Below are 14,197 nucleotides of genomic sequence, written 5' to 3'. Positions count from 1 at the left end.
GGGCTCTGGGGGCTTTTGAGTCCATTGACATATGCAAGTCGTGTCTCCCCCATCGTACAGTTCCAACTGTGTTTCGGCCGTCACGAAGGAGAGCAATTAAATAGCCTCCCCACAACAATCAATGAATTCAGAGGCAAATACCTCACCTCAGAGATAGGACAATCACTAATCACAACAGTAGTGCCTAGTAAAGGCATCCAGAAGCTCTATCAGGACTCAGTAAACATGGATTCAAAAAGCGCATATAGCAATACATCCACACACAACAGCCTACACAGCTAGTTAAAGTTGAGAAATCCACTGACATCTTTTGAAAACTAAAAAGGAAAATGAAAACCAAAATGAGCATGCTCTTTAAATCTCCCCAGCCAGCTAGCGAGCCAGCAGCCAGCCAAGCCAGGTCTCTGGGGCCAGATACAAATGGTGTGATGCAGCGCTACGAGAGATATCAGCGTTTGATATCTAATCTCCTCGCCCTCCTAATGCACCCAGGAGTCTCTCTCCAGCAGCTGAGACAGAGAGGGGAGCTGACAGTTCAGAGAGCCAGCCAGGGCCAGGAGAGGAGGAGAGGAGCTGAATGTGTACCCGACAGTGATGCTGAAATTCACCTCCACCTAAATCTGCTTCTCCTCCGTTCCCAAAGGGATTCTCATTGGGCGGCCTGACACCAAAAATAAGAAATAAACTACCTTCTTCGATAACATGTAGTCAAGGGGATTCAACAAAACAGCTCTCTTTTCTTCTCCATCCATTTGTGGTGACTTTGATGAATGATGTAGCTCACTGCTTATGTTTAGAGCTCATCTGAAATGAATGGAACCAGACAGGAGCAAGCAGGCACACTGTAGATACCGAGTCAGAAGTCCTATATAGACAGGAAAGTCTTGTTGGAACATTCCAGATTATCGAATACAATAGCAAACAGTGATTTGCTGTTTCCGAAAGGTAAAAACAAGATAGGGAGAGATTTTTGTTAAATGTGTACTTTTATTACACATTTTCAACATGATTACAACCATGACTTAAAAGTACAGTTAATACCTGGATTTTCTTTTTACATTTCACTGTTATTCTTATACTCAGTCCTGGCATACCATGAGCTCCATCCTTGATGAGCTATCCTATTTAATGACTGCAGAATACCAGCCAATATCCTTCACAAGAACAGAACGCCAGATAAATAAAAGACACCCATCCTACTTTTTCATTCCATCCATTTAAAATAAACCACTTCTGCGAACTCTGAGACAGAAACTTTCTCTCTGTCCTTGAAAAGCACAGAACACCATCCGGCTTTTCATGAGTCTCTCTCGATGCCACATCAGTGGCGCCTTTGACAGTGTGGCTGTAGAGAGAGCGCAGCGATGACTTTGACGTGCCATATTAAAAAGAATAACAGCCATGAAAAGTGTCACATTTGATTGGCCGAAACACATCAACCGTCTGCAGAAAAGTCTCCAGACATCCTGAGAGGGTGAATATGACGTCCTGATAATAATTCATCTGCAGCAGGATGTATAATATCTTGTAGCTAAATGTATTTCCCTTCTAAACATTGTCCTCCATTGATGAAAAAGCCTGGCCAGCTAAAGTGACGACAAGTTCAATCACGTCTAACAACTGGGGGGGATAAGCTAGCTTTTAACTGTTCATCACAGCAGTGCACTACACTCCAAAAATACCTACATGAATCTAAACTTGTGTGTCACTGCACCGAGTAACCCTATGGTCATTATCTTTTAATATCACACCAACATCTCACACTAACTCTCCCCTCCCTCCCCCTCTCCAGCTTATTCATTTGAGGAGCTGCCAGGTTGTTATCCAGTCTGACAGTTCAAGACGAGCGTGAACTTTACCACTGACACAGGACAGCTTTGCACCTGTCACAGCTTGTCTTGCTGAGGGGGAGCAGGTGCCTCTGCTGGTTATGGCAGACACAGAGATGTCTATGGAGTCTACTTTAAAAACCCTAGAAAACCTCTTAGCACCTCCCCAAGACCCCACAGCTAGTCAGACGGGGGTTTATGGATCTGACAGATTTGAGATGCATAGGGAAATGTTGATTTGTTTCAGATGATAGATACTCATCTGTTTTCCTGGTTTAGAATGACAAATACCCCACAAGCATAAAATATGCCTTAATGTTATGGTATTGTATAAGTGTGTATGATATGATAGCCAGATGGCGATCTAATTACATGTAGCAAAAGCCCTATTTGGTGTAATGAACATATCATTATTGAACGGTCTGTCCTTGGATAAAGCACCCATCTAATAACAAAGTAACTGGGTAGAGACAGCACCCGAAGGGCTGCAGGAGGTGTGTGCAGTCAAGCAATACAAAACCACCAAAAAAATGTAATTTACTATTCTACATTACTGATAGGTGCAAGCCATCCAGCCCAGCAGCCTTTTGAAATACCAAGTAGCCCCTCAAAGGTTTCTGACAGCAATTAGAGAGACTGGTGAAAGACAGACACACTGAATATGAAAGACAGGATCTCTGAATCGCTGGCAGACAGCAGAAATAACACTACTGGTTGGTATTCAAATGAAGCTGTGAATAACATGCAACATGCGTGCAGATATCAATTCCCTGTATGAATGCTTGGTCGTCAAATAGCCTGTCCTACTAAACTGCTCACAGTTATTCCAACGTTTCTACACATGTATCTGCTCTTGTTGTGTAAAATGCAGCCTTGTATATCATTAAAACTATGAAATTATCATAACACCATGAGACACATTGTAAATACACAGAGAAACAGAAACAGAGTGAGTCTCCTGTGTATTCCCATCTCCCCCTCTGGGTTAGTCAGTCCACTCCCAGAATGAGATGATTGAACAGCATTGCTGGGTCTCCATTCACCCACTGTGCGTGAACTAGCCGCTCCACAGCAGCATAATTAGGGCTGGTCACTTCACAGAAATAGAGACATTATAATGGATGTCCCTGTCTCAACATGGCCCCAGGCGGGCCTTCTAATTGAGCCAGGCCTCTGATATGATGTATGGGAACACGGTGAATGGTTAACGTTGTATTTCCACCATGATAACATAGTTTTTTTTAACACTGTGTAGGCTACCAGACTGAATAATACTGGAAGCTAGCCTACATACTTTCAATAGCTACATACTGTAAGCAAAGCAGTTACATGAATATGGATCTATATTGTTTGTACTGATGTGACCCAAATCCATCTCAATGTGTTTTTCTTCAAACCCTTGAATGTTGTCTAATGCTGATAATGGGAGTAATAATTTGTTGGTGCCTATCAACCATGTGATACTGATGTCAAAACCTATGAATCATCAAGAGTGGGCAAAGTTTCCATGATGGTGAAGTGTCCAACTCAATGCATATGACTGTTATTTATCCCGGGTGGCGCAGTGGTCTAGGGCACTGCATCGCAGTGCAAGCTGTGCCACCAGAGACTCTAGGTTCACACCCAGGCTCTGTCGTCCGTGGGGCGATGCACAATTGGCCTAGTGTCGTCCGGGTTAGGGAGGGTTTGACCGGTAGGGATATCCTTGTCTCATTGGGCACCAGCGACTCCTGTGGCGGGTCGGGCGCAGTGCACGCTAACCAAGGTTGCACGGTGTTTCTTGTTGTGGCTTATTTGGGTTGTGTTTTGGAGGACCTTCGTCTCTCCCGAGCCCGTACGGGAGTTGTAGCGATGAGACAAGATAGTAACTACTTACAATTGGATACCACGAAATTGGGGAGAAAAAGGGGGTAAAATGTAAAAATAATAATAATGTTGAACTTGGGTCAAACGTTTCGGGCAGCCTTCCACAAGCTTCCCACAATAAGTTGGGTGAATTTTGTCCCATTCCTCCTGACAGAGCTGGTGTAACGGAGTCAGGTTTGTTGGTCTCCTTGCTCGCCCACAAATTTTATATAGGGTTGAGGTCAGGGCTTTGTGATGGCCACTCCAATACCTTGACTTTGTTGTCCTTAAGCCATTTTGTCACAACTTTGGAAGTATGCTTGGGGTCATTGTCCATTTGGAAGACCCATTGGCGACCAAGCTTTAACTTCCTGACTGATGTCTTGAGATGTTGCTTCAATATATCCACATAATTTTCCTCCTCATGATGCCATCTCTTTTGTGAAGTGCACCAGTCCCTCCTGAAGCCAAACACCCCCACAACATGATGCTGCCACCCCCGTGCTTCACGGTTGGGATGGTGTTCTTCTGCTTGCAAGCCTCCCCCTTTTCCTCCAAACATAATGATGGTCATTATGGCCAAACAGTTCTATTTTTGTTTCATCAGACCAGAGGACATTTCTCCCAAATGTAAGATTTTGTCCCCATGTGCAATTTTTTATGGCGGTTTTAGAACAGTGGCTTCTTCCTTGCTGAGCAGCCTTTCAGGTTATGTCGATAAAAGGACTTGTTTACCTGTGGATATAGACACTTCTGTACCTGTTTCCTCCAGCATCTTCACAAGGTCCTTTGCTGTTGTTCTGGGATTGATTTGCACCTTTCGCACGAAAGTACATTCATCTCTAGGAGACAGAATGTGTCTCCTTCCTGAGCGGTATGACGGCTGCATGGTCCCATGGTGTTTATACTCGCGTACTATTGTTTGTACAGATGAACGCGGTACCTTCAGGCATTTGGAAATTGCTCCCAATGATGAAGCAGACTTGTGGATGTATACCATTTTCTTCTGAGGTCTTGGCTGATTTGTTTTGATTTGATTTTCCCATGATGTCAAGCAAAGAGGCACTGAGTTTGAAGGTAGGCCTTGAAATACATCCACAGGTACATCTCCAATTGACTCAAATGATGTAAATTAGCCTATCAGAAGCTTCTAAAGCCATGACATAATTTTCTGGAATTTTCCAAACTACTTAAAGGCACAGTCAATTTAGTGTATGTAAACTTCTGACCCACTGGAATTGTGATACAGTGAATTATAAGTGAAATAATCTGTCTGTAAACAATTGTTGGAAAAATGACTTGTGTCATGCACAAAGTAGATGTCCTAACCAACTTTCCAAAAGTATAGTTTGTTAAGAAGAAATTTGTGGAGTGTTAACTAAAATTAACTCAAGCTGCTCTCTTCGTCGGTTTGTTTTGGGACACCCATAGGGGTAAGCAAGCTATTTGGAGAAGCAAATATCAGCTGGACTCCACTAAAGCAAATCAACACGACTCCACTCCTCATGCTGACAGCCAACAGATGAGCCCAGCCAAGCCCTCCCCAGGAGGTCTGCAATGGCCACCACAGCAGTCATGTGTTTAATGTGAGACAAGATTGCTCACTCTTCCAACCAGAGCCCAGAAAGTTCCCTCCATCCACTCATCTTAATATCAAGATTGGAGGAAATATGGTTCAGGGAGAGCCAGAAAATCGGTGACTCCCAGAGACACTGGCATGAAAGGGACATAAGAGAGACTGTGACTCCGTATCGCCTGTTGAAAGGCAAATAGTTTCTTCTCCAAAGTGCTCTGGGGATATGTTTGACCAGAGACATAGGACATGAAAGGGAAATAGTTCTTTCTCCAAGGTGCTCTGGGGATATGTTTGACCAGAGACATAGGACACGAAAGGGAAATAGTTTCTTCTCCAAGGTGCTCTGGGAATATGTTTGACCAGAGACATTAGACATGAAAGGGAAATAGTTTCTTCTCCAAGGTGCTCTGGGAATATGTTTGACCAGAGACATTGGACATGAAAGGGAAATAGTTTCTTCTCCAAGGTGCTCTGGGAATATGTTTGACCAGAGACATTAGACATGAAAGGGAAATAGTTTCTTCTCCAAGGTGCTCTGGGAATATGTTTGACCAGAGACATTGGACATGAAAGGGAAATAGTTTCTTCTCCAAGGTGCTCTGGGAATATGTTTGACCAGAGACATAGGACATGAAAGGGAAATGACGAGGAAAATATCTGTTCACTTTGAGGCGCTTACACTCCTCAATAACCATCAGAACTGAGTACTCAGAGAGAAAACACATTGAATGACTGTTTGCTGACCCTACAGTTTGTACTGGGCTGTGTTTGAAGTGGGCAATCTGGAGAGAGAGGAAAGGGAAAAGGAAAAAGAGAGCAAAAGAGAGAAATGGTTGCATCAGGAAGAATGTAATAGGGGCCCTGCTCATTCAAGTACTTTGTGCTCCTTATGCTGCTGGACATTATGGTCAACCCACTGCTACTGTAGGATATGTGGTGGTAGGCTAAAAAAATAAAAATAAATAGTTCAATGGTTCGCTTCATATAAGGCCTTCAAAATACACACACAACACAGTTGTTTTTTTGTTGTGTAATTACTTTACATCTAAACGTCTAATATATATCCTCCCACTCAAATAACAGAGTGAATAGGAGGTGTGTCATTCGGAGCAGCTTATACAGCCTGGTCTCAGGGTAACCTGGTCAGGCTGTGGCCTCAGTCCCCTTCCCAGCAGAGGGACATCTGTCCCAGAAGGATTCCTCCTGGCTGGGCCTGGCAGGAAGAGGAGAAGTGTTGATACCTGCCCAGCCCAGCCAGGGCCCCACCGCTGAGAGCAGGTCAGAGACCAGCCTGTCAGCCTATCCTTCTCAGCGTGAGCCTGGCTAATGAATAGTCAACACAAACTGCTGAGGCTAAAGCAGAAGTTAGTTGAGGGCTCGAGCAAAGAGAGGACATAGACGTTTGGTGGCTGTTTGTTAGTTTTATAGCAGCCCTAACTATTGTTGAAGAGGAAATTCCATTTATTCAATGGCCTATTGGGTTGAAATAATGTTACTGTTACAGTGGGGCAAAAAAGTATTTAGTCAGCCACCAATTGTGCAAGTTCTCCCACTTAAAAAGATGAGAGAGGCCTGTAATTTTCATCATAGGTGCACTTCAACTAAAAAAAATCCAGAAAATCACATTGTAGGATTTTTAATGAATTTATTTGCAAATTATGGTGGAAAATAAGTATTTGGTCACCTACAAACAAGCAAGATTTCTGGCTCTCACAGACCTGTAACTTCTTCTTTAAGAGGCTCCTCTGTCCTCCTCGTTACCTGTATTAATGGCACCTGTTTGAACTTGTTATCAGTATAAAAGACACCTGTCCACAACCTCAAACAGTCACACTCCAAACTCCACTATGGCCAAGACCAAAGAGCTGTCAAAGGACACCAGAAACAAAATTGTAGACCTGCACCAGGCTGGGAAGACTGAATCTGCAATAGGTAAGCAGCTTGGTTTGAAGAAATCAACTGTGGGAGCAATTATTAGGAAATGGAAGACATACAAGACCACTGATAATCTCCCTCGATCTGGGGCTCCACGCAAGATCTCACCCCGTGGGGTCAAAATGATCACAAGAACGGTGAGCAAAAATCCCAGAACTACACAGGGTGAATGACCTGCAGAGAGCTGGGACCAAAGTAACAAATACTACCATCAGTAACACACTACGCCGCCAGGGACTCAAATCCTGCAGTGCCAGACGTGTCCCCCTGCTTAAGCCAGTACATGTCCAGGCCCGTCTGAAGTTTGCTAGAGAGCATTTGGATGATCCAGAAGAAGATTGGGAGAATGTCATACGGTCAGATGAAACCAAAATATATATTTTTTGGTAAAAACTCAACTCGTCGTGTTTGGAGGACAAAGAATGCTGAGTTGCATCCAAAGAACACCATACCTACTGTGAAGCATGGGGGTGGAAACATCATGCTTTGGGGCTGTTTTTCTGCAAAGGGACCAGGACGACTGATCCGTGTAAAGGAAAGAATGAATGGGACCATGTATCGTGAGATTTTGAGTGAAAACCTTCCATCAGCAAGGGCATTGAAGATGAAACGTGGCTGGGTCTTTCAGCATGACAATGATCCCAAACACACCGCCCGGGCAACGAAGGAGTGGCTTCGTAAGAAGCATTTCAAGGTCCTGGAGTGGCCTAGCCAGTCTCCAGATCTCAACCCCATAGAAAATCTTTGGAGGGAGTTGAAAGTCCATGTTGCCCAGCAACAGCCCCAAAACATCACTGCTCTAGAGGAGATCTGCATGGAGGAATGGGCCAAAATACCAGCAACAGTGTGTGTGAACCTTGTGAAGACTTACAGAAAACGTTTGACCTCTGTCATTGCCAACAAAGGGTATATAACAAAGTATTGAGATAAACTTTTGTTATTGACCAAATACTTATTTTCCACCATAATTTGCAAATAAATTCATTAAAAATCCTACAATGTGATTTTCTGGATTTTTTCCCCCTCATTTCGTCTGTCATAGTTGATGTGTACCTATGATGAAAATTACAGTCCTCTCATCTTTTTAAGTTGGAGAACTTGCACAATTGGTAGCTGACTAAATACTTTTTTGCCCCACTGTATATTCATGATCTGTATACACTGTTGGCTCTCAGTATCTCAGTCTCTACGTGGTTGTTTTCTTTCCTCTTTAGCACTTCATTGATTGTCATTGATTGACAAGATAAAACCCCCTCTGGATATTCTTGGCCTAAATGAGGATTTAATTGAAAAGTAACAACCAAAACAGTTGTTGATGCAGATGGCATAATTCAGAAAATCTGTAGTGAATTACAAATATTTTTACTTTCACTATGTGATTTTCAGCTTCGGGAAATGCTAACCGACTCTGTCAACAGCAGGGGCACTATAATACTTAACCCACCTTGGAGCCCTCCAGGTCTAGTGTGCCCCACCCCTGCTTTATGCTAAGTCCCTGTCACATTTAGGTAAGAGGCAGTGGGAGAGTCATGCACCTGTAGAGTTGTTTGTCAGCCTGGTTTGTCTGGGTCCAGCCCACTGGCCAGAGGTTGACCCACACACCCTGGAGGAGCAGGTAATGAGCTGCTCACACCCTGATGAGGGCTCAACTTTTTTTCTACACATTCATTTTTGGACACAAAGATGCTTCCCGTTTTTAAACTGGTTTACCCAATGATGAGTTTTACCAGGGCATCATATTCCATGGTGGAATAACATCAGGCAGTTGTCCTCCCTCTGCTTTTCCTTGGATTAAAAGTTAATGAGTCAGAGGGATCTCACTTCTGTCACTGATCACACAACCCAATCAGAGAAATGATACCATGCATGTTATCATACTGGTATCTGCTAGTAATACCAGTGGGCACAATGGTGATGGTAGAAGAAGATTTGGCAGAAGTAAGCCTCTGATATTCACTTTGTTATAGGGGATCATCAGTATCTTGCTCAAGGGCATGGAGGCACTTAGCCCCACACGCAATCTTCTCTTCTCGACAGTCCATTTTTCTACCAATGCCAAACGTCTGCCCACACATCTGCTGAGCTGACAGACAAACAGTTGGGATCCCAAACACAAGATGATGAAGCCAGACAATACACATTTAGCTGAATGATGCAATTGTAAAATAGACAAGAGGAAGCCAGATACAGTGTTGGTGCAACATCAGAGTATGAGTCTCCAGCACAGATATTTTGGCCCTCCAGCTAAGTAAGTCTTTTTACTTATTTGCATTGTTGCGGGGGAACGAACGAAGGGGCCTCCTTCACCAAACTAAAGTTGGCACTATGCATTCGGGCAGGTAGCGTTCTCCTGGCATCCGCCAAACCCAGATTCTGTCAGACTGCCAGATGGCAAAGCGTGATTCATCACTCCAGAGAAAGTGTTTCCACTGCGCCAGAGTCCAAAGGCGGCAAGCTTTACACCACTCCAGCCGACACTTGGCATTTCGCATGGTGACCTTAGGCTTGGGTGCGGCTGTTTGTCTATGGAGATTGCATGGCTGTGTGCTCGATTTTATGCACGTCAGCAATGGGTGTGGCTGAAATAGCCGAATCCACTAATTTGGCGTGTCCACATATTTTTGTAGATACAGTGTATTTCTGCTTCCACTCTTGTACTGCCATGAGCATTGTCAGTGTACTAAATATGAACTATTATTTTATTATTTGACAGAAAACGGTAGGCTTTGTAGATTTGACCATAACAAAATGTAGTTCAATAACTGTGCATAAATAGAACATGAATTAACCCAAGGCGCTTAACTGATATTAATGTACAAAATACATAGCTCATCCTCCTACCTCAGGTGTTCCCTTATAAAGAAAAACACCTTCGCATTACTTGCCTCCACTCTGAACACACTCACTCCCTCTATACCAGCAGCATCTTCCTAGTGTTTACAGTTTCCTTTCTGAATTTTGCTCACTCATATCATTACAATTGAACCAAATGAAACATTAGAGCGCAGAAACATACCGTTCCCGGAGATGTGGTTCACTAACTCTGCGTGTCCACCTTGCCTTGTGGAGGCAGTAAGTTGGATGTAGAGTCCCATGTAATGTAAAGTCCCTACTATCACCCCAAAGGCACCCATCTCTTTTGTTTGAGATTCCAGTATTCTTTGCCACTCTCTCACATTAGGTGTAGTAAGTTTACAAAATAAAATCCAGTTAACGTGTTGTAACGGTTTGAGACTAAAGCACAGGTCGCTGATTAGAAGCGGTGTGATGATGCAGCCGCCCGCTAGTTCAAGTCGCTGATATGTCTCTTCAGCTTGATCGGCTTTGGATGCGACTGAGGGAGATTTTCCTTCACACAAAAAGGGGAGTGCCTCAGCTTGCAATGGGGAATATCAATTAGACGGAATGATCTGAGCGAGTGATTTATTGAATACACTTTTACAAGACTGTAATTCTTAGAGCTGTAGAACCATCCGTCATTGACAAACTATCCGTCTGAACTGCATAAGCATAAAGACACACGATGCAAAGCGAAAAAACAAATTATGACAATTGACGCAACAAAAGTACTTGGTCAATTAAGCCTGTTGGATATCAACAGGTGGACGATTAATGAATGTCTTTGCCTTTATCAGCGACATGTTGCTAATCTCAATTCGAAGCCAAGTTTTAATGCGATTCAAAAATAAATAATGTTATGACTGGTGTATTTAGGTTTTGGAGGTCTGACTGCATGCTGTGTGGTATTGCGCTCATATGATCCCCCTAAAGCGAGTGACAGAAACATCCTATCACTGCTTTGCTATCATCAAACATTCCATGCGCCGCAAAACTCAAGCAATGTTAATGTCAATGTTAATGTAGGCAGCTCCGCATGACAGTTAATATGGAATTTGAGAAAGAGGTATACTGAGGGCAATTTATAGTTTTGGGAGGAAATATTTTCCTGATCGTCAAGCCTAACATAGGCTATTGTCTCCGGTTTGGTCGTAAAAGCACACAAAGGCATCAATGCCATTTCAGCACCATGGACAGCACCAAATGAACAGGATGAGCCCTGTACCCCGAATGCAGCTGCACACAGCACATAGTGAACAGACTATGGGATAGCATAGCACCATTGGGAATGGAATTGCTTCAATTATCTTCTCCATAGAAATATAATAAGTAACACACTATGTAAATATTCTGTTGCAGCCAGGAACATTGAACAATGTATTCCTTCTCATTAACTTTGTCTTATCATGTTCAGAGATAGTGTTATTTATTTTGTTATAATAGCCATTCAAGGCAAACGGTCTAGAACAAGAATCTGTAAACCAGGGTTGAAGAACACTGCTACAGAATTTAACTAAAGATCATGTGGTTAATAATGGTAATTCAGTGTCCATTCCATGCTCCTTTACCATGAAAACTGTAATGATTTAAGGGTCTTACATTGAATCTTCCACCAGAACCCAATATATTAAATAACATTCAAGATACAGTTTGTCTTCCCACCATGTACACTAAGGAAGCAGGGACAAAAATCACAGCACAGTTCTATTCAATCACTTGTAAAACACATTTATTCTACCTCCTCTCAGCTGTGAAAATGCTGTACAGCAACTGTTAACACGGAGGCGTCATAATCACTGATAAGAGATACATAGGGTGTGTTCCTGAGAATACAATATGCAAATGACCATTCTCTAGTTATAAGCAATATTAGAGCGTAGGTTGCAGAGCAGCTGTTACGCTGTTGGAGAATGGCCTCCTATGTCTCCTCCCCGTCGTGACGCCGCCACAGCAACCCGAGACATGAGTGATTGGCATGGCAAGATTGGTCCCACATGCTCTTGACAAGCATCACTATGGTGATGTCCTTGAGTCTCTGCATGAGCCTGGGCCGGTGGCTCGCTCTCATTTGCATGTTAAGTTCGATGCTGTGGCAAAGAGAGCATCAATAAAAATGCACTCCCTCTTATGACACCCCTGATCACATATGGCCTCTAACACATCACACACAAACAGGATTTATTAAAACTACTTTAAGATTCTAGTTACCAGGGAGACGGCAGTAATTGAGTGTGAAAAGGGTTGGGATATCTTGGAAATCCATGACCTATTGCACCAGCAGAGCATTAGACTGAACAGCTGTGAGCAATATGAAGCATTCCATTTCTAAAAATGATTTTTTTTATGTAAACATCTATGCTGAGGAAAGTGGCATTAGGGGAGCATGGGGCATAAGCACTGAAGAGTAAACAAAGACATGGGACAGAAAGCTGTGCTATTGAAGAATAAGCATAATAATTTTCTGCATCACATTAGCCAGGAGGGAGATGTTTTGTATGAAAAGGCTCTGCAGGCCTTGAATTTAAGAGAGGAGAGAGAATGGTCTGTGCCCAATGTAGCTGTGTGTGCTATTCTGCTTCCTTCAATAACGGCAGAATTGCATGAAATCCCTCGTTACTCTCCCAAGGACAGTGCAGACAAGGTAGTGTGGGTTGACAAGGATTTTCACACATTTGCACATGATCAAACCACAGAGCCCACATATAGGAATGTTTTCCAAGCACATTTCATTTCTATTTTAAAGCAAAAATGTTACTTTTCTTTTATTAAGATGTGCGAACAAAGCCAACCCGGCCTATTCCACTGGGATTCACTGGAAAATAATATGAAAATACATGGTGCAGTATGATACCGGGGCATTTATGCCATCATGGGAATCCCAGGCATCAGACCACATTACCACTCTATGTGCAGGATATGTCCCCCCTGTCACTTCACAATCCAACTGCGGCAGTCCTTCTGTGTAGAAGAGGCATATATTCAGACATCATTCTCCCTTGAAGTGGAGATACAGCAAATGCCATGTTTAAAAACATTACATGTGTATACTTGAAATAATAATACCATTCTAGTCTTACCAGTTGATGGCAAAAGGCCTGAGAGTGGATGGCTCGGCATCTTTTCAGGTTGTACGTCATCATGCCCCTGGCCTACACTGGTCTTTCCTCAACCTTGCTTAGTGCAAATACAACCCTGCCAACAGTAACAAAAGTTGGAATGCCATGTAATTCATCTGCACAAAAAAACTATGTAACAGAAATCTTTCTACCTTATAACTTAAGTATTTTTCTCAAAATAATAACTGAAATGAGGTGTAAATTAGGGTTTTGTTTTCACACAAAAAAAACATCTTATCCAGATAGGATTTTATTACCAAATGTTTATTATAAAACACACAACTCAAAACACCACAAACATGTGCGTCTGAAATAGTTGCAGCTTAAGACTGCGTATCTTTGTTAATATATTTTGAGTCACTATGGTCCATCACATGTTCCAGCCCAGAGAGAGCAATCAATACACCTTCTCTGCACTTGCTGGGCCCTGGTATCTTCTGTCAGAGTGTGTGGAGACCCCCCGTCCATGTCGAAGCTCTGACCGCTGGTCAGGTCACTCCCACCAGTGGTTGGTTAGGGTTAGAAGTTCTCCAGCATGTCCATGATCCTCTTCTGCTCACTCTCTTTGAACTCCTCACTTTTCCCATCACCAATGTTTTCAGCATACTCTGAAAAAGACACACCCCCAAGTTAAGTTTGGCTGACTATGAGCTCTTCATGCAGTCTTCTTTTAATCAAACCTCTCCATGGGCATGGATCCTGTAATCCACACACATCAAGGGAACTCAACCCTAGGAGGATGTTCCTGAATTACAATGACACAACTCCCACTCTTTTCCTATCTCTCACATCCAACCCCAGCATTCGTGTGTGAACACAGAGCACACACCCAGTTCTCCATACGTGAGTAAAATAACCCAGGGTTTTGTACCAAGACCAGACTACAAAAAGGAGAGATTTGGAAAAGGCTGCAGTCTAGAAACCTAGAAAAATAATTGGTGGTATACCTTGTTTAAAAAAAAACTGAAACTGTATCTCCAACCTGATGTTCTAGCCTGTCAATCCAGTGTTATCAGTGCAGTATACTGAATGTTTATTGCTACATCCCCTGACTTACA

At 43.0% G+C, this 14,197-nt stretch overlaps 2 protein-coding genes across 2 annotated transcripts in view; both read right to left on the bottom strand.

Annotated features, from left to right (window-relative positions):
- The window catches only part of LOC115132278 (V-set and transmembrane domain-containing protein 2-like protein), a 40,653-nt gene extending 30,098 nt beyond the window's left edge, over nt 1-10,555 (bottom strand). The window contains exon 1 of the mRNA XM_029664745.2: nt 10,202-10,555. Within this exon, the coding sequence (XP_029520605.1) occupies nt 10,202-10,319 (118 nt within the window). The 5' untranslated portion in view covers nt 10,320-10,555. The remainder of the gene's footprint in view (nt 1-10,201) is intronic.
- A 2,827-nt stretch (nt 10,556-13,382) lies between these two features.
- Nucleotides 13,383-14,197, bottom strand: part of ctnnbl1 (catenin, beta like 1) — a 48,236-nt gene continuing 47,421 nt past the window's right edge. Inside the window, exon 16 of the mRNA XM_029664742.2 lies at nt 13,383-13,747. Coding sequence (XP_029520602.1) covers nt 13,659-13,747 — 89 coding nt within the window. The 3' untranslated portion in view covers nt 13,383-13,658. The remainder of the gene's footprint in view (nt 13,748-14,197) is intronic.

The sequence above is a fragment of the Oncorhynchus nerka genome, linkage group LG7 (assembly GCF_034236695.1).
Source record: "Oncorhynchus nerka isolate Pitt River linkage group LG7, Oner_Uvic_2.0, whole genome shotgun sequence".
NCBI classification, from domain to species: domain Eukaryota; kingdom Metazoa; phylum Chordata; class Actinopteri; order Salmoniformes; family Salmonidae; genus Oncorhynchus; species Oncorhynchus nerka.
This window is presented reverse-complemented; position numbering and strand designations above follow the sequence as displayed.